We start from the raw sequence: 22,036 nt of genomic DNA, 5'->3' as shown, positions 1-22,036 counted from the left end.
AAGATTCAAAGATTCAAAGAATTTATTTCCATAGAACACAGTTATAAGGTGTTACAAAATAAATAAATCCGTGCATTCAGTCTGCATGCAGGCGTGCAAATATTTAAAAACAGGCAAATTAATATTTACAAAATCATGTCAAAATAATAATTAAAAAATCGAGAGTCAATATTTATAGACTAAACCTAAACTAAAAATACATTAAACAATTTCATGGGTGTATAAGATAAAATTTCCAATTTAACAATTTATAAAATAATTAAAATATAAAGAAAAAAAATCTAACATTCACGATTCAAATATTTTTAACGCTATAGAAACAGTTTTCTAGAAGCCAGTCAGTAATTTTTTTCTTAAATCTATTCCCTTGTAGTAATTTCATGTCATTAGGTAATCCATTATATATCACTATACACATGTCAAATACATTTTTATTATAAATCATTTTATAAGCACGTGGTTTCACCTCGTTTTTTGAATAAATGATGATTAAATAGGTAGTATATATAAATTACGATACACGTGCGAAAAGGAATTCGTGTTTTGATTTATCGTAACTCCTTTCGAACTTCCTTTTTTTGCACTTGTATCGTAATGTACTTTTTCTCAAACATGCAATGAAATATTGTCTTTACGTTCCTTAAAATGGGCTGGGAAGTGTCGCTTTTTGGGCGCAACAACTCGAGAGGACTGTAAAGGGATTTCATATTATTTTTTAGGCCTAGGCCTGCAAAGTAACTTTTTTAAGTAAGCTGTCAGTACTGTCATGTCACTTTCTTTTTTAATTTTTGTGTGATCTGGATACTTGTCACACTTGACGTTTGAGTGTATTTGTATTTTGTCACTTAATAAATAAAATATTGTCCTTTAGAGCATTTTATTTTATTTCATTGTATGTTTGAGAAAAGCACTATACATGCCTCGGCGTTCGGATTCCCGTGAGTTTTTTTACCCACTTGGCCGGAAATCCTCATTTTCCCGGCCTCTGATGTAATGTACTATAACGTTCAGTGAGTTTTTTTTTTGAAAGCAGAAAATAGTGGATAGTCTCATAGTGAAGCTAAATTACATCATTTACGTGGGCTAAACTAAGTCATAGATGGACATATTTTAGCAACAATACTGCAACACATCAACATCATCACATCATATACATATTTATGAGGAAATTGTAGGAGACATAAATAATGTGTAGGTACAAAAATGTATTAGTAATTTAATGTAATCTAATATTTATTAGGGAATATTTATTTGGGTGTAACAGGCTACTAGGCCTCATATCAAAATTGGCACAATAAATGATTGTTTTCGGTAGAATTTGACTTTAGAAACCAATATTTATAGGTTTGACGCATTAACCTCGTAAGGCCCAACGTCCTATTTTTAGGACTGAGAAAAGTCGTCCTTCCGGCCCAAGCTATTATTTAAATCTATCAATTAGCGGCCCATGGTCCTAAAATTAGGTCATACGCTTCTAACACGTACCGATCCCTAATATCTGCGTGAAATGAAACGTTTGTGTCTTAAATATGGCGGAACTGAATGCAGCCACTTGATGGAGCTGTCAGTTTGACATTTGACAATCAAATGTCAGTTCTTTGACACGCGGAAGTTGAGAAGATGGCATCCTCGCGTAAACGTGGTAAGTAAATCCGTTTTTTTCATCATAATCTTGAGTTATTTTAACTTAAATTTAATTAAAAATACTTATTTAAGCTTTATACTATATGAATGACTTAAAATTTATCTCCGCTGTGATTTATTTCGAGTAGGAGATGAGAGCAAACTTCGATGTCCTAGAATTAGGTCGATGGGTCGTTATTGCAATAGTAGTATATTATTGCTATGTCATAAATTTAGGACTTTGGGCGGTTATTCCTAGTGTTGTTTTGTTACAGGTTTGATGGATGCAGAATTAGAAAAATATTTAAATCTAAACGAGTCCGACTTAGAACTTAGTGATTTTGATGATGATTTACTTGATGCGGATTTTCAACCCTCAAGCCGTTATCTTCAGTCATCTCACTCCTCATCTTCGTCGTCTGAAGATGAAAATGAAGTAGTACCTCCAGAGACTCAGACAGTTACTAGTCCGATTGGAAACAGAAATGTTGCATGTGCAGAATCTCACATTTCACGCCGTTCTCGTGGAGGTCCAAGGACTCGAAGCTGTTCACGTGGTCGTGGTCGGGGAAGGTCATCGCGTGGACGCGATGTTTGATGATTTTTTGTTGATGTTTAGATACATATACAAGTTTTGATTAGTCATTGGTTAAGTACAATGTACTACCTACGTTTACTTAAATAAACATGATTATACGATAATATTCGTTTTTATTTCATTATTTCTTTTTTATGTATGTAATGTATACATAAAAGTAACACACATTCATAAAATACCGTCCCAGTGACCTAAAAATAGGACATTTCTTTTTCGACTCATTTTACATTAATATTGTTCATAATACTTACCTTTAAAGTATACAATAAGACTTTACCTAAAAACACGCAGGTTTCAGATTTTACAGCAAGTGGAAGGTCTGGGCCGCTAGTATAAGTGCCTAAAATTAGGACACTGGGCCGTTACGATAAATGTCCTAAAAATAGATTGGGCCTTACGAGGTTAAAAGTGCACGATGACTACGTATTTACGATTAAAAATTATATGTTTTTTTTTTAATTTGGACACCGAAAACGCTGTCGGCGATGTATTGACGTCATAGGATTCAAAGGATTCCAACTTATTTCATGTCGAATCATAAATTTGTGCCATATATTTAAATGTCAAAAAATGTTGTTTTCGAGCAGAATGACGACATGGACAGTTAATCAATAAGACTAACATGGCTGATGTTGTTTTTGCCTCATTAAATAAAAGTATACTTTAATAGTACATTACTACAGAGGCCGGGACAAAGGGGGTTGCCGGCCGAAGACATATGTCTGAGGCGGGCAACCCCATTTCCCGCCGAGGTATGTATAGTGCTTTTCTCAAACATGGTATGAAATAAATAAAGTCTACTGAAAATAGTAACTTTGGATGGCTGTATCTCCTAAACGGTGCGTCGTAGCGCAAAAATAATCGAATTTTCGTTCCCCTTTGACACCCCGTATACGCTTATAAAAAAACAAAAAGTTAAAAAAAAAATTAAAAAAAAACGAAAAAATTTTTTTTTGTATGAAAACGCACCCAAAATCAAATATTGTCTAGGGCCCGTACCAGTTGCAGTCGGCACGTCTTTAAAGCCCCTTATAGTTTTTTTTTTAATTGGCTAAATACCTGGATGTTATGTCACAATTATCTGTGTTTGGAAATTAAAAAAGAAGACTTTGCCGGCCTTGGCCTGCAAGGTTTGTATGAAATTCCATTATCTATCAATCGTCCTAGCCGCACCTGCAACGTCATACTTCGCTGCCAATTATAAGGCACATAACATCAATATTTCATACCATGTTTGAGAAAAAATATTTTTTGCGGTTTTGAAGTCATAATAAAATATGGCAATATTTTTTTCGGTTCATTCAACAGTAATTAATAATATAAAAGAGACTTTAAAAAGGTAACGTAAAGGTTTGTAAATTCATTATACGCGATTTAATCCGTTTCCATAGTTTTATTTCATGAGTAACTATCGCGGTAACCGAAGACAATATTACTTTAAAAAGGGTCAAGTAGCCCATTTATAAATATTAAGGTACTTATTTATTTGCAATGTATCAATGGCAAACTGATCGTTTTCTGACGACTAGCGTCACCATGTGAAGTAACCTTATCAGGGAGTCAAGGTTGCAGCATAATTATGAAAGCTGTGTACGAGTATATGTAAATGTTCCAAAACGATCATTGTGTGTCTGCGGTGCGCCTTTCCGGCGCCTGACGCCTGGCGCTTGGTTAAGATGATACGGTAGCGAAAATGCTAAAATGGAAAGGAGCCCCCCTTTCAACTTGGGAATTTTAGTTAAATATACAAGTGTTATTAACTAGATTTATCGAAAAAAAATTGTCTATTAAGAACAACTCAGTCAAAAGATATTTCAAAAAAATCTTTAAAATCGAGGTTCCGCTCTCGACTCTTTCCTCCTTCAAAACTTAATCAATCGGAGCGAAATTTGAGAATCTGAATAACAATGAAATAGTCTATGTCGGACCGTTTAGCTTTTTTGGTTAATTGTTACCAATCTTGAGTATCACACCTTTTTTTGCGCCACAATGAAAAAGGCCGTTTTTGGAAATTTTTGATTGGCTCTAGAGTCTTTAAAAAGCAGAATATCAAAAAATTCAAAACGGTCCGACACAGATAAAAATAATAACAATCGGTGTTGAAAAAATCATTGCTCTATCTTCAAAAACCAGGGAGGAAATAGTCGAGAGCGTTTGTATGGAGAATTGACCCCTACCGTATCGTCTTAAGGCATAGATTAAAATATAAGAAGATCATACCATCCCATACATTAAAATCCGACCGCCTAAGAATGCGGAAAAAACCAGATGGCACCACTAAAAATGCCTTGTTGCCATTAATCACTTGTAGATTGGCGTTTAGTGTCACTTTCGAGACACTTAATGTCATCTACAAGTACCTCTATAATCGATGGCAACAAGGCATTTTTAGTGGAGCCTTTTAGTTTTTGCGCGTTTTTAGGCGATCGCATGTACAGGATGGTATAATCTTCTTATATTTAATCTATGGTTAAGGTGACGCATCGTTCAACTAACCTATCCGAAAACTTTTAATGTTGGAAAAGCCCCCGATCCATTATGGACCGATTTCCATCAAACATGGCTAAGAACACTCCCGACTAATTCAACTTGTTCCTCCGTCCCCATTTCACCTTAGGACCACCAGACAATCGGCAATGCGGCATCGCTTCACGGTTAGTATTCCAAAAATACGCACTAAGCGTTTCGCTTCAACATTTATTTTGCGAACCGCCAAGGAGTGGAATGCCCTGCCTGAGTCTGTGTTCCCACATGAGTACAATCCAGGTCTCTTTAAAGCAAGAGTAAATAGGTATTTCATAGGTAAGCGTGATCCACCGTAGACCGCATCATCACTTACCATCAGGTGTGGTGATCGTGGTCAAACGTCTGCCTGCCTATTCATACTAAAAAAAAAAAAAACTCATACAAAAAAAAACTAAATAGGTTCATCCGTTCGGGAGCTACGATGCTACAGACTGACACACACAGATAGCACACCGTCGTTTTTGCGTCGGGGGTTAAAAATATGTGACGTTGTCTAAGGGCCTTCTCACACTTGCGATTTGCGAGCGAGTTGAAAGCGAAGCGAACACGCAGTGAGTTCGTCACGAGCACGTAACGTAACCAATTCGTCGCGAATGCGTCACGATTTCGCCGCAAGCGCGCAACGAATACGCTGCGTACTCGAATGAAAATCGTATATTTCACAGCATTTCGACGTCTCAAACCTATACGCTGCGCACTCGCGGCAAAATCGTTGTGCACTCGCGCGACGAAATAATTACACGCTCGCTGCGAACACGTGGCGCGCTCGCTCTGCTTTGAACGCGCTCGCAAATCGCAAGTGTGATAAGGCCCTGCAGGGTTAGCACATGATTGCCGTGGAGTATGTCGCCGCGAGATAGACTACCCGTCCTTATGTCATTAATACCTACAGTTAGAAGAAGACGTGTGATCTATCTCGCGGCGACATACTCTCGCGGCCATCATGTGCTAGGCCTACAGATTGAAGCAATTTTCATATTTTTAGCCTTTGTGCGAGATTTTTTGTATCGAGCGAAAGTTAAAAACCCAAAATTCAAAGCTAACTAGGCTCTCGAGCAAGACATCAAGATTACCAATTAAATCTGTGGCAGCCATATTTAAATCCAGAAAGCGTTGTGAGGTTGTGACTTTTCCAAAACTACTTTTCTGAACATACTGCGCCTTAAACGCATTATCTACATTTTACAGGCTCATCGTCAACGACTCTACTATTATGTAAAGAATTGACTTTGAAAACCAAAAACTGGTTTCAAAGTCAAAGGGCACGTCAGCACGTCACCATATATATAATTTATTTTTTTAGCGAGGTGGCTTCTGCTGAAGCCAATTCATTTATTTTATTTAGGTACTTACCTGCGGATAAAAAGAGTTTATATTTAACGGAAATCAAAACACGGTGTATACGACCGTATTTTTTTAAATTCCGTTAAATTCGATACATCGTAAGGCTATTTAACAGAAGGCAAGTCGCTATATCGTCACTACTTTTAAAAAATCTCGTATCTCACGCTGTTCCTCAAAGTTAAAACGCATTGAGTCTATAATCTATATGCATTCCATACATACTTACTACAATTTTCTTTTCATTGACAGACGAAGATACAAGTTTTTTTTAAAGTAGTGGCGATATCAATCTTTGTTAAAATCGATGAATTTTTTTTTCATACATAATAAATGAATTGATAACTTTAGTGTGAAAGAACCTTAAAAATAAAATGGCAGAATAAATTATATTACGGAAGTAACAGGAAGTAAGGTAGGAGTAATTATATTAAGGTGCATTAGGGTAATGCCGAAAGTCGTCTAATTACGTGAGTCGCATAAAAATCACCATTATTTCCATCATGTCAAGATTCCCCTTTCGGAATTACCAGAGCATTTCTGTCATTCGTCGCAATTTTAAATTGAATCTTACTTTTGTTTCCAGTGAAACACAGATTTTTCCTCCTACCGCCGCTGCTTTCCCTTCGTAAACTTTCTTTTTCCTTTTCGTTCATTTTGCTGAAAAAGTAGATTAAACCTGATCCGCGTTGAAGAGAGTTTTATCGCATCTGTCCTGACCTGACAGGGTTGCGTCACTTCGCTCTAAATAACGAAATAAGCGATGAATATTAATCACTGGATGAAGTATTCAGGGAAATGTGTTAGGTACTGAGGGCCAAGAGTATTTTATCGCATCCGATATTTATTTATTGAAAACCAACAGCATATGAAACATATTAACAAGTCAAATATAAACTGGAGGCCAATTGTATATTCTCACAAAAACAATCTCATAGATATAAACTTGACTAATTTATTAAGTTTACAATTATGAGTAGGTTAGTTTACAATTAAGCCTGGCGTCCACTAGCCGCGCCGAGTCAAGCCTTGTTAAATTCGGTGCCCGATTGATATTCCGAAATAAAATACGCCGATTTTCGGTACGCCGACAACGATTCGCCGACGTCTGTTTTGGCCGAATAACGATTGGAAGATTCTCATTTCGCATAATATTCGTTCGTAAACGGAGTCAGTAGGCAGAAATTTGATACGCCGATTTACTTTTCGACGAACAATCATTTAGTAATTGTAAAAATTGGCCGACACAAAATTGGTCGAAACACAATAGGTCGAGTGATCATTTGGTATTTTTTTTTGGTGAGTTGGCTGGAGCCTGGAACTTGGGTAAAAAGTGTTCTGCGGATTCAAAAATCTAGTTGTTAGATCGTTTGTAAGAGTAATTCACATTTATTTAATTTATTTATTTATATTAATCATCATGTTCTAATGATTCTAAGGATTAATTTTAGTAAATTATGTATTGTTGTTTTCAACTCACCAATTTTTTTAAAGAACATAATGTTGCCAGTGCATGTAAATTATTACCGCAACGAAAAGAATTTCACATTATACATTGTTCAAGACCCCCCCCCCCCCCCACTTTTTTCCCGTGGGTGTCGTAGGACTGTGGGGTATGGGTTAAATTGTGGCACTGTCACTGCAATGTCACAATCTGGATTTCTTTTAACCCTTTTTTGCCAAGAGTGGCACTGAAACTTAGTAGTTCATGTGCTCTACCTACCCCTTTATGGGCCTGTATGTATGTAAGAAAAAAAATCGTCTATAAGTGCCTAATTTTTTTACAACAGCGATAAGTCAATCATTCGAAAATATTTTAACAATGTTTAAAAATGAAACGTTATTCGACTAAACGTGGCCTAAACGAAAATATTACTTTGCTAAATGTAAAATGTCCAATAATAGTTCGGATAATTTGCACAGAAGCGAACTGAACTGTATGCGAATCAAGATTCTACGTAACGTTATTCGACCAAAAGTGACAGCGATAGTTTGATTATTCGGCTAAATGGCATTCGGCGAATCGTTGTCGGCGAATCAATAATCGGCTAAAAAATTGTCGGAGAATCATTAGGTAGCCGTTAAATTCGCTTTCTGCGTTCCTTACCTTCGCACGCTGCCCGTGCCACACGCCGTCGATCGTGGGTGCGTGTGGGTTTTCTGACACTCAGTCACCCGTCGCTCTGGTGGACTGCGTTGTGCCCGCTTTTTGGTCTGTTCTGAGCAAAATGAACGCAAAAATGTTTATCTTGTAAAGAAGAAGTTGATGAAATATATATTTTATAAAAAAAGAAGCCAGCCAAACGATAATAGATATAATATATGTTTACAAAACGGCAAAAAGGAGGCGCAATTTTTAAACTGGTTCTCAAACACTTGCAGTGCAGTGAAGAAAAATTTACATCGTATGTTGACTATCTCGAGAACAGTTTACAACAGTGTACTGTCATAATTATCTTTAGTGAAACCAAAAATCGAAATAAGATGTCATATATTAAAGAAAAAATGACGAGCACCACCAGTGGTGAAGGCCGGCCACTGGTGGTGCTCGTCATTTTTTTTTCTTTAATATATGACATCTTATTTCGATTTTTAATCTATATATGTAGTGTGACTACTTAAAAAACACAAATCAAAATATTTGTTAAAAATAATTTGATTTGTTCCCATAGTTGCGTTTAGTGAAATCAGTAATTTTCCATATCAAGTTGCCACCCGCCGTCCCTTGCTATTCTACAAAACGAATACAGACCGTCGCGTGCGGCGTGTGACCTTCGCCCGTCGACCTACCAGCCGCCGGCGACGTTTCAGAGAAACCACTCTCAAATATTTCCGAACAAAACATTCAAACGTCGTCGGCCGCGGACCCGCGTCGGTCGCCGGCCGCACGCGACGGTCTGTATTCGTTTTGTAGAATAGCAACGGACGGCGGGTGGCGTCTTGATATGGAAAATGACTGATTTCACTAAAGATAATGATGAATTGTACTTTTGTGAAGTGTTTTCGAGATAATCGAATATTTATACGATGTAAATTTTTCTTTACTGCACTGCAAGTGTTTGAGCACCAAGTTAAAAAATTGCACTTTCTTTTTACCGGTTTTATACAAATATCGTTTGACTGTCTCTTTTTTGGATAAAATCAATAGGTACCTATTTCATGAACATCTTCTTCCTCTAAGAGTTACAATGTAAGTATTTTTGCATTCGTTTTGCTCAGAGCACAACACAACAGTTCAAAAAGCAGTCTACCAGAGCCTCTGAGCCGCGTCGCCGGCGACGAGTGACCGAGGGTCAGAAAACCCACGCACCCGCGACCGACGGCGTGTGGCACAGCGGGCGTCGCACATCCAGACGCCGCCGGTCGCGTGTGGCGGGCCAGAGAAACCAGGCCCCGTAGCCGAATGGCATTTCTCCGATGCCAAACGAAAGCGATACGCCGCTGGCTCTGTCGCGCCAATACGCAAGCGCGATAGAGATAGATATCTACTAGCGCTTCGTTTCGTGAGCGTTTCGTGAGCGATTGTGCCATTCGGCTAGCCACCCTGGGCCTAACATCATGATCATTAATCGATTGATTTGATAAGCTCTATTATTGATGCCAAAAATATCCAACAACAGGATAGTATTTTTGGAACGTGTAATAAATTATTTCATTTTATGGAACTATAAAGTTTATTGACGAGATTTATTGAGGATTGTACCACGACGGTTTAAAGTCGTTAATTATACCCGTCAAATGTATTTTTAACTACTTCGAGGTAATAATCGTGAAATGTATTTTTGAACGCTTATGTAGGGAAATAGTACCTATAATTTCTTTAATACTGCGTCTTCCGTCCAGTAGCGCCCTCATTGGGTTTTCTAATAAACCAGTTAATATAGGAATGTATAAATTACTATATGTATGTTGCTGTTGTTGTCTGTAACCTCTATTTGGTAGACACAGATTGACAGATTAGAAGTAACATACAGTGACAGACAGTAAGACCACCAGAATCCACAAGACCCTGGGCAAAAAAACATTGGCACACCTTAGTTTGTATCAAGAACGATTTAATACGGGACTAACAAAGCCCATAAAAAGCGTACCACTGCAATGTATGGGCATTTTAGGCTTAAAAGTGGATGGCGCTGTTCGCAGCCTGGAAGTGGCCAAAATCATATTTTCTCCAAATGTTTTGCGTGTTCTTATATTTTATAAGAACAAATGACATAATTCTTTACTTTGAAATCATGATATCACGTCAATACACACCTTGAAAAAATAAATTTGTAGGCGTCATCAGTGTAGTTATGATAAGTATTTAATAGGTTGCGCTAAAAAATCGAGGTAATGCGATTCTATGAAGCACGTAAATCCTACATAAATAATCCTTGGTGTGTATGGCCGATTTTTATCGTGCACAGTCTACTTACCTAAAACGTTGGTAAATAGTTGTGATTTTAAAGCTGTGGGTGTATATCATTTACATTATCCGTACCTTATTTTATTTTTAAGGGAACATTTCTGAATTGAAGACGGTCTGATATTTACTACGTACTTACCTAATATAATTTATTGAAATGAAATTAATTTTATCTCAATGTAGTTTTGTATAATTTATTTCATAACGCGCAAAAATATGGTCTTTATTTGAAGAACTCTTCTGGATAAAGTGATATTAATTTTTGCTTTACACTACCTGCGGGCCGATTTTTGAGTCTCACGCGTTCGAATTCAGAAAATTGTCACTGAAAATAATAAGCAGGTCACCGTTTTCAACCGGTATTTTAGTAACAAAATCCCGTATGCGAGATTCAAAAATCGCCCTCCTGGAACACGTTTCGTCCAAAAGTACATAAATAACATAAAAATGTTCTAAGAAGTCATATTTTAATCAGAAACTCACATTAAATACAAGTTATTTGGAAAAGCAGGAAATGGCAGGAAAAATTAATAATTTAATAAAAGAAATTAAATAAAGGCACCGTTTTCTTCAGAAATGGAAAATGCTTGAATAAGACAGTAGGTACCGTAACATCGGAGTACTTTGTCCCAAAATCATGACACTTTTTAGGGTTCCGTAGTCAACTAGGAACCCTTATAGTTTCGCCATGTCTGTCTGTCCGTCCGTCCGTCCGTCCGTCCGTCCGTCCGTCCGTCCGCCGTCCGTCCGTCCGTCCGTCCGTCCGTCCGTCCGTCCGTCCGTCCGTCCGTCCGTCCGTCCGCGGATAATCTCGGTAACCGTTAGCACTAGAAAGCTGAAATTTGGTACCAATATGTATATCAATCACGCCAACAAAGTGAAAAAATAAAAAATGGAAAAAAATGTTCTATTAGGGTACCCCCCATACAAGTAAAGTGGGGGCTGATATTTTTTTTTCATTCCAACCCCAACGTGTGATATATTCTTGGATAGGTATTTAAAAATGAATAAGGGTTTACTAAGATCGTTTTTTGATAATATTAATATTTTCGGAAATAATCGCTCCTAAAGGAAAAAAAAGTGCGTCCCCCCCCTTAACTTTTGAACCGTATGTTTAAAAAATATGAAAAAAATCACAAAAGTAGAACTTTATTAAGACTTTCTAGGAAAATTGTTTTGAACTTGATAGGTTCAGTAGTTTTTGAGAAAAATACGAAAAACTACGGAACCCTACACTGAGCGTGGCCCGACACGCTCTTGGCCGGTTTTTTTACTTCTCGTTTGAGTACTTGAATTTAAATGGCAATATGACTCTTTTATAGGCATAGGTGTTTTAGTTGTGGATATAATCAATTCATGAGATACCCCCATTTGCCAGAATACCATTTGCCATAATTAATTTGTTTTCCCCTCATTTCGGAAACACGTTTTTGTCCACCAGCGGGTATTTTATCCACTACAATCAATATAATTAAATTAACTGCTTTAAAATTGATTAAAGTAGGTGAATCTAGTTTTTTACATGTGGAACTATGGAAGCTTAGTGCCAAAATTTTACTCATTGTTAAAATACAACTTTGCCCCCTTGTATAACAAATAACTATTTTCATAACATCTTATGCCATAATCATTGTTTACTATATTAATCAAGTGCCAGAAACTTTGTTTCCCATAAAGTCAGTTTCCATAATGTCATTTGTCAGAATCATTGAAATCAGTAATTACCACATTCCATACCATCATTTGTCATACAAATTAGCGACCAGAAAAATCCATTTCCATAATGTGATTTGGCAGAATCATCGAAATGCGTAATTATCACAGAGGCGACACTACTAGAATTACTAGAGAATGAAACTGCTATCAGAAAGTAGGTGAGGTTAGGTTAGAACTGTGACCCCCTGAAAAATAAAACTGCTATCAGAAAGTAGGTTAGGTTAGGTTAGAACTGTGACCCCTTGGAAAATGAAACTGCTATCAGAAAGTAGGTTAGGTTAGAACTGTGACCCCCTGGAAAATGAAACTGCTTGAAAAGTAGGTTAGGTTAGGTTAGAACTGTGACTCGCTGGAAAATGAAAATGCTATCAGAAAATAGGTTAGGTTAGGTTAGAACTGCGACCCCCTGGAAAATGAAACTGCTTGAAAAGTAGGTTAGGTTAGTTTAGAACTGTGACCCCCTGGAAAATGAAAATGCTATCAGAAAGTAGGTTAGGTTAGGTTAGAACTGCGACCCCCTGGAAAATGAAACTGCTATCAGAAAGTAGGTTAGGTTAGGTTAGAACTGTGACACCCTGGAAAAGGTAATAGCTTGAAAAGTAGGTTAGGTTAGGGTAGAACTGTGACCCCTTGGAAAATGAAACTGCTCTCAAAAAGTAGGTTAGGTAATAATATGGGCAACAATTAATATGGCAATAATTGCTTATGGCGTTTGGATATTATATTAAACCATATTATTGCACTTAATAATATGGCTAACAAATAGTATGGCATTGTATGATTATGGAAGGTAATGTTCGGATAAACAACCAGTATGTCATACAATGTTTATGATAAACAAATCATTCGGGCAAATGAAATTCAGGCAAGTTAGATTCGGGCATATGAATATTATGTTAAATTACTGTCGGGCAAACAATAGACAACCTCAATTCATGGATATAATAAAACGTGGCTGAACTAAGCAGAATCAATTACATGTACAGTACCTAAATAAGCCTTTTTTCACAAAGGGTATAGCAGGATAAGCTATAATTAAATGATGCATTTTGAAGAGATTTCATAATTTTTAAACGTCGCTGAACAAATGTTGGTCACATTAAGAAGTAATAGTCTACTTACAGTTTAATTTTTTGCTTTTGTTATACTATAGGGCCCACCCGGTATAATGCAAGTCTCTATGTAGGAGTTTGTTAGAGAATAGTAGGCATCAAAGAGCCAATTCATAATAATATTATTTTCGTTATGTTCCTTCTGGACTAGGTCGATGAAACTTTTGTATGATGTAGAATAAATTGGTTCATATTTAAAAAAAAAAAGGTGTTTGTACCAAGAGCCGAACTTGTTAAATTTGTTTATTTTTTTTTATGATTTTAAATTGTGTTAATGTGTCATTTTTTTTCATAGTTTTTAGTGCCATTAATGTTTGTACAAAATTTGAAAATCGTCACTTTCATAGTTTAGGAAAAAATAAATAAAACAGTTCATCGGGTGTTTTTCACCCCCAGGGGACAACAGAGGGATGAAAATTTGTGCAGGGTATTACCTCTTCAAAAGGCATCATTTGATTATAGTTTCAACCTACAAAAGCTGGGGGCATTATTTCTTAGCTTATCCTGCTATACCCTTAAAGAACATTTATTTTCTTTATCACTTCTTCTCAGTGGTATAACTGTTCATCTTTAATTGCAGGCCATTTCCAGGATTTTCCCCTCTTCATACAACTTACTAGCGCTGCTTTTTCGTATACAGATAATTTATTTCCTGGATAAACGCGTGGTTACCATTTAACCAATACATTGTAATGTTCACGGATCATGGATCAAAGTTACCCGAAAGAGATAGCCAAAGAATACTAAGATTTTGATTATTATAAACTTCTCATAAAAATGTCTTAAAAACCTTTGATTTATATCACATTAGGATCCCATGTTAGGATTGATAACAATCAAACACTTAGACTCACCTGCTTTCTTTGTTTCGTAAAGAAGTTTGCACTTTTTAAATTCGCGTAGTTTACTACCAACTTGTCGCTAAAATTGGGATAGCTACTCATCACTATGGACGTATGGACGGCCATTTAACGATGAGTAGCACGAATTACGCCGTGTCTTGCGTGGGCGACGGTCGCGCGACCGTCGCTGTCGCGTCTCATACTTCCATATCGATAAGGTTTGATTTCGTATGCGTCGCATCGCCGTCGCGCGACCATCGCGCGACCGTCGCCCGCGCAGTCCACGGCGTTACCCCCTAGGGCTAAAGTACCCCGATGTTACGGTAATTAAATCTAGAAATACCTTGTAAGGAATTACTTAAATAGACTACTTACTAAACGTTCACTAAAGTTATCAAGCCGATAAAGTTCGTTTTCATCACATTTGCTGTTTAAAGGTCTCATTGCGTCTACGGCGTGTAGGTACTGAAGCATAATGTACTATTTTATTCCCAAGGGAGTAATGGATTTAGTTTTAAAAATTAATACAATCCGTACAATACTTCAGGCAAAGGTTTTTTCAATCAGCCAAGGATTTTTGTTGCACAACCAAAATTTGACTATTAAGCTATAAAAGATAATATTATACGGTATGAAAAATGCATTTTATTTATGTTTTACAATTATTTCAGTGTGTTTTGTATTTATTTCGTAAATTTAACTCAGATAAATCGTTATAATTTACAATCTGACAATATGCTCTCTCCTCGCGCTTGACCGCATGCATACGCGAGGCACCCACCGTTGCCTAGCAACGGAGAGTACAACAGATCAAAATATTGAAATGAATGAAAAATAAGTAAAATTTTAGTTTTATTAAGTATGTGATTTATATGCTTTTTTGAACATTGCATTTAAGTTATATGCAGGATTTTCGTGTTTGTTTTCGTTCAAAAAGTGTTTGTTATCAATAACATTAACAATGTATTTAATATGAATAATCTAATATAGATGATCCTGGTCTGATACTGGTCGCAACGCTACCGTTGCGTTGAAGGTTTTGCCTTATGACTTTTTCCTCTGTATTTTTCTCTCAAATGTGATGAAAAACATTGTGTGTAACTCAGGAGGTAAGGATATTAAATACTCGTGTATCACTACACTCGTCGTATTTAATGACCCCCTTACCTCCCTTGTTGCACAATGTACTATTGTCCCTTTTCAACGTATTGGTGTGATAGAAAGGGAGAAACGAACTTTTATGAATACGGCGGTTAGTATTTTTCCATCGGTCATACATAAAAATGCAGATATTTCGATAAATTTTATGTAAACTGATATTTCAGATATTTAAGTACCTAAGATCTTCCTTGGGCTATCCCGATTTTTTACCACGGTTTATGGGAGCCCGGGCTTTGACAAACACCTAATCCCAAGATTTGTCGTAGGCACTAGTTTTACGAAAGCTGCTGCCATCTGACCTTCCAACCCGTAAAGTAGAATATTACCATCAATTTTAATTACCGGCATAAAGTCCATCCACTTATTGGTCAGCTCAGTTTAATTAGTTCTCGTTTATCATAACATTTCCGCGTAACTAGTTTGAATATTATTATCTATTTACTCCCTTCCATTAGAATATTACGTACAGCGGAGCCGCAAATGTTGTTTCCCACGCTTTATCAAATGTACCTTTATGAACAAAAGTATTCCTATCTCAACGTTTCATTTTCGCCATTCATTTACAAAACGATCTAAACTTGTATAATTTTAAAATAGATATGATAGGTATAAATTAAGATCATTTTGTAAAGGAAATATAAATACAATATACATATTTATAAATCGTTTTAAGAGTAAGCAATTTGATTTGTTTGTTTATACCTAACATATACCTACGAGTAAGGTAGACGAAAGACACAGTAGGTACTCTATTTTGTAGCTATGTTCCGTTCTCAGTTATTTACCCGATTTGTATGGGGAAATTACTTACTTACTTCCCGGGAAATATTCCCTATACACATAGGATAAATTGCCTTTTCCCCACGACAATTGTTAAACTTTGTTATTCGAAAACAGATAGTAAAATAAGTGTGTACATTGCTAATCGAAAACAGATACATAGTAAAATTGCATTTTATCCACTAAAGTGCAAAGTAATTTCATACAAATTTTAACTTCATCTGACTTAAGCTGACTGGTCTTATCTTATAAAATGATGATTTTGAATCATAAATATTGGATAAATTGATGGATTTGATTTAGTTTGATGTTTTATAGTCAGTATTTTGTTCGTGTCGGTGTGGTGAAAATTTTTGTATTTCACTCGGTGGCAAAGTTTGTTTAACCTTCGTGCCTAGAAACTCTCAACGCTCGCGGTTCAATATTGGAATCTTTCGTTTGCTCGGGTATCAATATTGGCACGTCCGGTTGAACAACAACTTTGCCCCCATGTAAAACAAAAAGAAACTAATTACTGAGAACGGCTAATCACTCATTGTACATACAAAGGTTGTACTACTCATAAGTGAAACCCTAAATTTGTAGTCTTTATTATAAAGCTCCAATATAACTGATGAATTTCAAGCTGAATTATGGAGGTATAGTTTTTTGCCCTCGGAACGGAAAGCGTCTACTTTCGGCTCGCTGCGTCAAAAAATTGGCTTCTTTCCGGTTCCGTCGGACGGAATAACCTTAGTTACGAGTATGAAGCGATATGTACATATGTTTGAAGTCATATGTATGCTTATCCTATTGTTAAATTGACTACTAATTGTATGTACTTAAAGCAGAGGCTAACTATATAACTAATCATTGTATGGGATCTCTTTTGGTTAACATCTGAAGAGCCATATCTATACTAAATTAGAAGTGAGTGTTTATGGGATTTGACCAGCTACTATGATCATACGTTCTATGATCATCTTACGTTCTATTTTTAGGATACTTATACTCGTGATATTGCTCACAGTTATCTAACACTAGTTTCTTCTTTTTACAGATCATCAAACAAGGATGATACGATTATTGTCCAAACACGAACTGCAGAAGAGATGACTCAACTCACTCAACCATAAGAAACATCATAGAGCGACCATTCAAATGTAGCGTTAAGTGATGAACAATACGTAACAATGCTAGCCGACGACACTCGGTACGGCAATGACACATACAGAGGCGAGTTTTCTGACTACATTTACGAACCGAGTTTGTTGTCACTCCTCGGTAAAAACCGGTCGAGTTTTAAGGATGTCCTCGTGGCTCTGGAAGACTGGAGGACCAGGAACAACATTTCCGTCAGGGTTGGCACAGAGTGCTCGGCGTTGGATTACTGTTCGGGGGAGTTTAGGGATGTTATACTGGCGTACAACAGTATACATGGATACGTTAGTCTGTTGGTAAGTTGTAACTTATTTATGTAAAATCACGTGTTCTCTCCTTGAACCCTCGTAGTTTTTAATCCCCGACGCAAAAACGACGGGGTGTTGTAAGTTTGACGTGTCTGTCTGTGTGTGTGTCTGTCTGTCTGTCTGTCTGTCTGTGTGTGTGTATGTGTGTGTGTCTGTCTGTGGCGTCGTAGCTCCCGAACGGATGAACCGATTTAGATTTAGTTTTTTTTTGTCTGAAAGCTGAGTTAGTCGGGAGTGTTCTTAGCCATGTTTCATGAAAATCGGTATACTATGTCGCGGTCGGGGGTTTTTTCAAAATTTTAATTTTTGTGGTTAGGTTATTAACGGCTTCTTTAAATGATCTACTTCTTACACTTAGCTTAGTTAAATTAGCGTTTTTGCGTCGGGTCGGGGGTTAATAAAATGGTGGCTCTTGAAAGTTACGACTGTATATCGATGCAGATGTCCCTCACACCATAAAAATGTCGTTCATTCAATTCGTGCCAGCTTTCGTGAATCAACCTATAGGTATCTAATTACTTAGTTTCAGTGAGTTAATTATGTAGCAAGAGCAAACTTTATATCTAAATGTATCTTGAATAGTTAATTATGTTTAATATCAGTAATTTGAACCTTAATTGATCATCTATCCAGCAAAATGTTTGTGTTAACTCCTTTGTTTCCTGCATGCTGCACGGAAAATGCTAGAAAATTTACGATGTTTGTATTAACGTAGGTAGCTTATTAAACCTATTATGTTGTTAACCTTTTGTAACACCGTATTACTTACACATTATTTAAGTTTTGCATAAATTTATACGCGCCTGTGTATTCCCAAAAGATAAAGCAAAATACAACTGCTCAAGTGTCATTGTTGCTCATAGCAATTGTGTCGCTTAACTTCAAACTCGAGAAGGTTATTTCCTTGCGTTCTAAGGTGAATATTTAATAATACTTTTTTTCACATTTTCACACAAGCTGATTGGTTTTGCCTGAGTTTGTAGCTAAGCGACACAATTAAGAGGCTAAAAGAAAACGAAATCGTGATATTGCATTGACAGGTTGCTAGTCCATTGCCCACACAACTGCATATATATATACATTCTACGAATAATAAGTTATCAAGAGGTATTTTTGTGCAGGTATGCCTATTCGGTAGCCTGGCGAACGCCCTGAACGTGGCGGTGCTGACGCGGCGCGACCTGGCCGCGGCGCCCATCAACCGGCTGCTCAAGTGGCTGGCCGTGGCCGACGTGTTCGTCATGCTGGAGTACGTGCCCTTCGCCGTCTACAGGTACCTGGTGAGTGCTCTCTGTTACTACTCGTAGCAGTGCTGACTCGCCAGCACCTGGCCGCGGCGCCCATCAACCGGCTGCTCAAGTGGCTGGCGGTGGCCGACGTGTTCGTCATGCTGGAGTACGTGCCCTTCGCCGTCTACAGGTACCTGGTGAGTGCTCTCTGTTACTACTCGTAGCAGTGCTGACTCGCCAGCACCTGGCCGCGGCGCCCATCAACCGGCTGCTCAAGTGGCTGGCCGTGGCCGACGTGTTCGTCATGCTGGAGTACGTGCCCTTCGCCGTCTACAGGTACCTGGTGAGTGCTCTCTGTTACTACTCGTAGCAGTGCTGACTCGCCAGCACCTGGCCGCGGCGCCCATCAACCGGCTGCTCAAGTGGCTGGCCGTGGCCGACGTGTTCGTCATGCTGGAGTACGTGCCCTTCGCCGTCTACAGGTACCTGGTGAGTGCTCTCTGTTACTACTCGTAGCAGTGCTGACTCGCCAGCACCTGGCCGCGGCGCCCATCAACCGGCTGCTCAAGTGGCTGGCCGTGGCCGACGTGTTCGTCATGCTGGAGTACGTGCCCTTCGCCGTCTACAGGTACCTGGTGAGTGCTCTCTGTTACTACTCGTAGCAGTGCTGACTCGCCAGCACCTGGCCGCGGCGCCCATCAACCGGCTGCTCAAGTGGCTGGCCGTGGCCGACGTGTTCGTCATGCTGGAGTACGTGCCCTTCGCCGTCTACAGGTACCTGGTGAGTGCTCTCTGTTACTACTCGTAGCAGTGCTGACTCGCCAGCACCTGGCCGCGGCGCCCATCAACCGGCTGCTCAAGTGGCTGGCCGTGGCCGACGTGTTCGTCATGCTGGAGTACGTGCCCTTCGCCGTCTACAGGTACCTGGTGAGTGCTCTCTGTTACTACTCGTAGCAGTGCTGACTCGCCAGCACCTGGCCGCGGCGCCCATCAACCGGCTGCTCAAGTGGCTGGCCGTGGCCGACGTGTTCGTCATGCTGGAGTACGTGCCCTTCGCCGTCTACAGGTACCTGGTGAGTGCTCTCTGTTACTACTCGTAGCAGTGCTGACTCGCCAGCACCTGGCCGCGGCGCCCATCAACCGGCTGCTCAAGTGGCTGGCCGTGGCCGACGTGTTCGTCATGCTGGAGTACGTGCCCTTCGCCGTCTACAGGTACCTGGTGAGTGCTCTCTGTTACTACTCGTAGCAGTGCTGACTCGCCAGCACCTGGCCGCGGCGCCCATCAACCGGCTGCTCAAGTGGCTGGCCGTGGCCGACGTGTTCGTCATGCTGGAGTACGTGCCCTTCGCCGTCTACAGGTACCTGGTGAGTGCTCTCTGTTACTACTCGTAGCAGTGCTGACTCGCCAGCACCTGGCCGCGGCGCCCATCAACCGGCTGCTCAAGTGGCTGGCCGTGGCCGACGTGTTCGTCATGCTGGAGTACGTGCCCTTCGCCGTCTACAGGTACCTGGTGAGTGCTCTCTGTTACTACTCGTAGCAGTGCTGACTCGCCAGCACCTGGCCGCGGCGCCCATCAACCGGCTGCTCAAGTGGCTGGCCGTGGCCGACGTGTTCGTCATGCTGGAGTACGTGCCCTTCGCCGTCTACAGGTACCTGGTGAGTGCTCTCTGTTACTACTCGTAGCAGTGCTGACTCGCCAGCACCTGGCCGCGGCGCCCATCAACCGGCTGCTCAAGTGGCTGGCCGTGGCCGACGTGTTCGTCATGCTGGAGTACGTGCCCTTCGCCGTCTACAGGTACCTGGTGAGTGCTCTCTGTTACTACTCGTAGCAGTGCTGACTCGCCAGCACCTGGCCGCGGCGCCCATCAACCGGCTGCTCAAGTGGCTGGCCGTGGCCGACGTGTTCGTCATGCTGGAGTACGTGCCCTTCGCCGTCTACAGGTACCTGGTGAGTGCTCTCTGTTACTACTCGTAGCAGTGCTGACTCGCCAGCACCTGGCCGCGGCGCCCATCAACCGGCTGCTCAAGTGGCTGGCCGTGGCCGACGTGTTCGTCATGCTGGAGTACGTGCCCTTTGCCGTCTACAGGTCGCACTTTAATAGTATTTTGCGTCCGTAGCCTAAAGATAATGTTGAAAAAGAAGGATACTCTTAATCTCAATTCGCGTTAACCACATTCATCAATATTCCAAGGCCTTGACAGTGTCTTTCACTTCTCAGTTGTAGATTTTTTGTTCTATTACGTAGGGTAGTATATTGCATTTTTTTTAATAGAGTATTTTGTTTGTTTTTACTTAGATCCTACCGGCACAAGACGAGAGACCGCACTCGTGGGCTGTGTACATGCTGTTTCACATGCACTTCACGCAGATCTTGCACACCGCCTCCATATTGCTCACGTTGTCCCTTGCTGTCTGGCGATATATAGCTATCAAGTAAGTAAAAAAAGTGAATGTTATAAACTGAAATATATACTTACCATACGCGAAAGAATAAGTTCTCAAGCCCACCGGTGTACAGCGTACCGGGTCTACAGCTATCGTGGCTCACGTGATCACCTCTACAACATCTTAACCGCCGTGGTACCCGTCGTAAATTCTCTAGAGTATGTTCTCTCTGCGCGCATTTGACCAATTAGGGCAAGCAATGTGTGCTTGAACCTAAAGAAGGTTTAGGTACAGTATTAGGATAAATGAAATCGTCACTACTTTGAAAAAATCTCGTATCTCACGCTGCTCCTCAAAGTTAAAACGCAGAAGTCTATATGCATTCCATACATGCTTACTACAATTTTCTTTTCATTGACAGACGAAGATACAAGTTTTTTTAAAAGTAGTGACGAAATGTGACTGTTATTTGACAAATAAACTAGTTCGATGACATTAAAAAAACCGGCCAAGAGCGTGTCGGGCCACGCTCAGTGTAGGGTTCCGTAGTTTTTCGTATTTTTCTCAAAAACTACTGAACCTATCAAGTTCAAAATAATTTTCCTAGAAAGTCTTTATAATGTTCTACTTTTGTGATTTTTTTCATATTTTTTAAACATATGGTTCAAAAGTTAGAGGGGGGGGGACGCACTTTTTTTTCCTTTAGGAGCGATTATTTCCGAAAATATTAATATTATCAAAAAACGATTTTAGTAAACCCTTATTCATTTTTAAATACCTATCCAACAATATATCACACGTTGGGGTTGGAATGAAAAAAATATCAGCCCCCACTTTACATGTAGGGGGTACCCTAATAAAACAT

The 22,036-nt window shown here is 39.3% G+C and overlaps 2 protein-coding genes across 2 annotated transcripts in view; both read left to right on the top strand.

Moving 5' to 3' along the window:
* The window catches only part of LOC125234700 (G-protein coupled receptor dmsr-1-like), an 86,895-nt gene that overhangs the window by 29,545 nt on the left and 35,314 nt on the right, over positions 1-22,036 (top strand). The window contains exons 2-4 of the mRNA XM_048141056.1: positions 17,147-17,543; positions 18,677-18,835; positions 21,083-21,219. Of these exons, the coding sequence (XP_047997013.1) occupies positions 17,280-17,543; positions 18,677-18,835; positions 21,083-21,219 (560 nt within the window). The 5' untranslated portion in view covers positions 17,147-17,279. The remainder of the gene's footprint in view (positions 1-17,146; positions 17,544-18,676; positions 18,836-21,082; positions 21,220-22,036) is intronic.
* On the top strand, positions 1,400-2,325 carry LOC125234701. Its single transcript, XM_048141058.1, has 2 exons — positions 1,400-1,642; positions 1,899-2,325. The coding sequence occupies exons 1-2, from the start codon at positions 1,621-1,623 to the stop codon at positions 2,219-2,221; spliced, it is 345 nt and encodes a 114-aa protein (XP_047997015.1). The 5' UTR covers positions 1,400-1,620; the 3' UTR covers positions 2,222-2,325.

The sequence above is a fragment of the Leguminivora glycinivorella genome, chromosome 16 (genome assembly GCF_023078275.1).
Source record: "Leguminivora glycinivorella isolate SPB_JAAS2020 chromosome 16, LegGlyc_1.1, whole genome shotgun sequence".
Lineage (NCBI taxonomy): Eukaryota > Metazoa > Arthropoda > Insecta > Lepidoptera > Tortricidae > Leguminivora > Leguminivora glycinivorella.
The sequence above is the reverse complement of the archived record's forward strand: the minus strand, read 5'-3'. Positions and strand labels throughout refer to the sequence as shown.

Bases quoted from the DNA above. Each gene is read 5' to 3' on its own strand.
- LOC125234701 (XM_048141058.1), top strand. From the start codon at position 1,621: ATGGCATCCTCGCGTAAACGTG. The intron at 1,643-1,898 runs GTAAGTAAATCC...GTTTTGTTACAG, and splicing joins GGCATCCTCGCGTAAACGTG to GTTTGATGGATGCAGAATTA.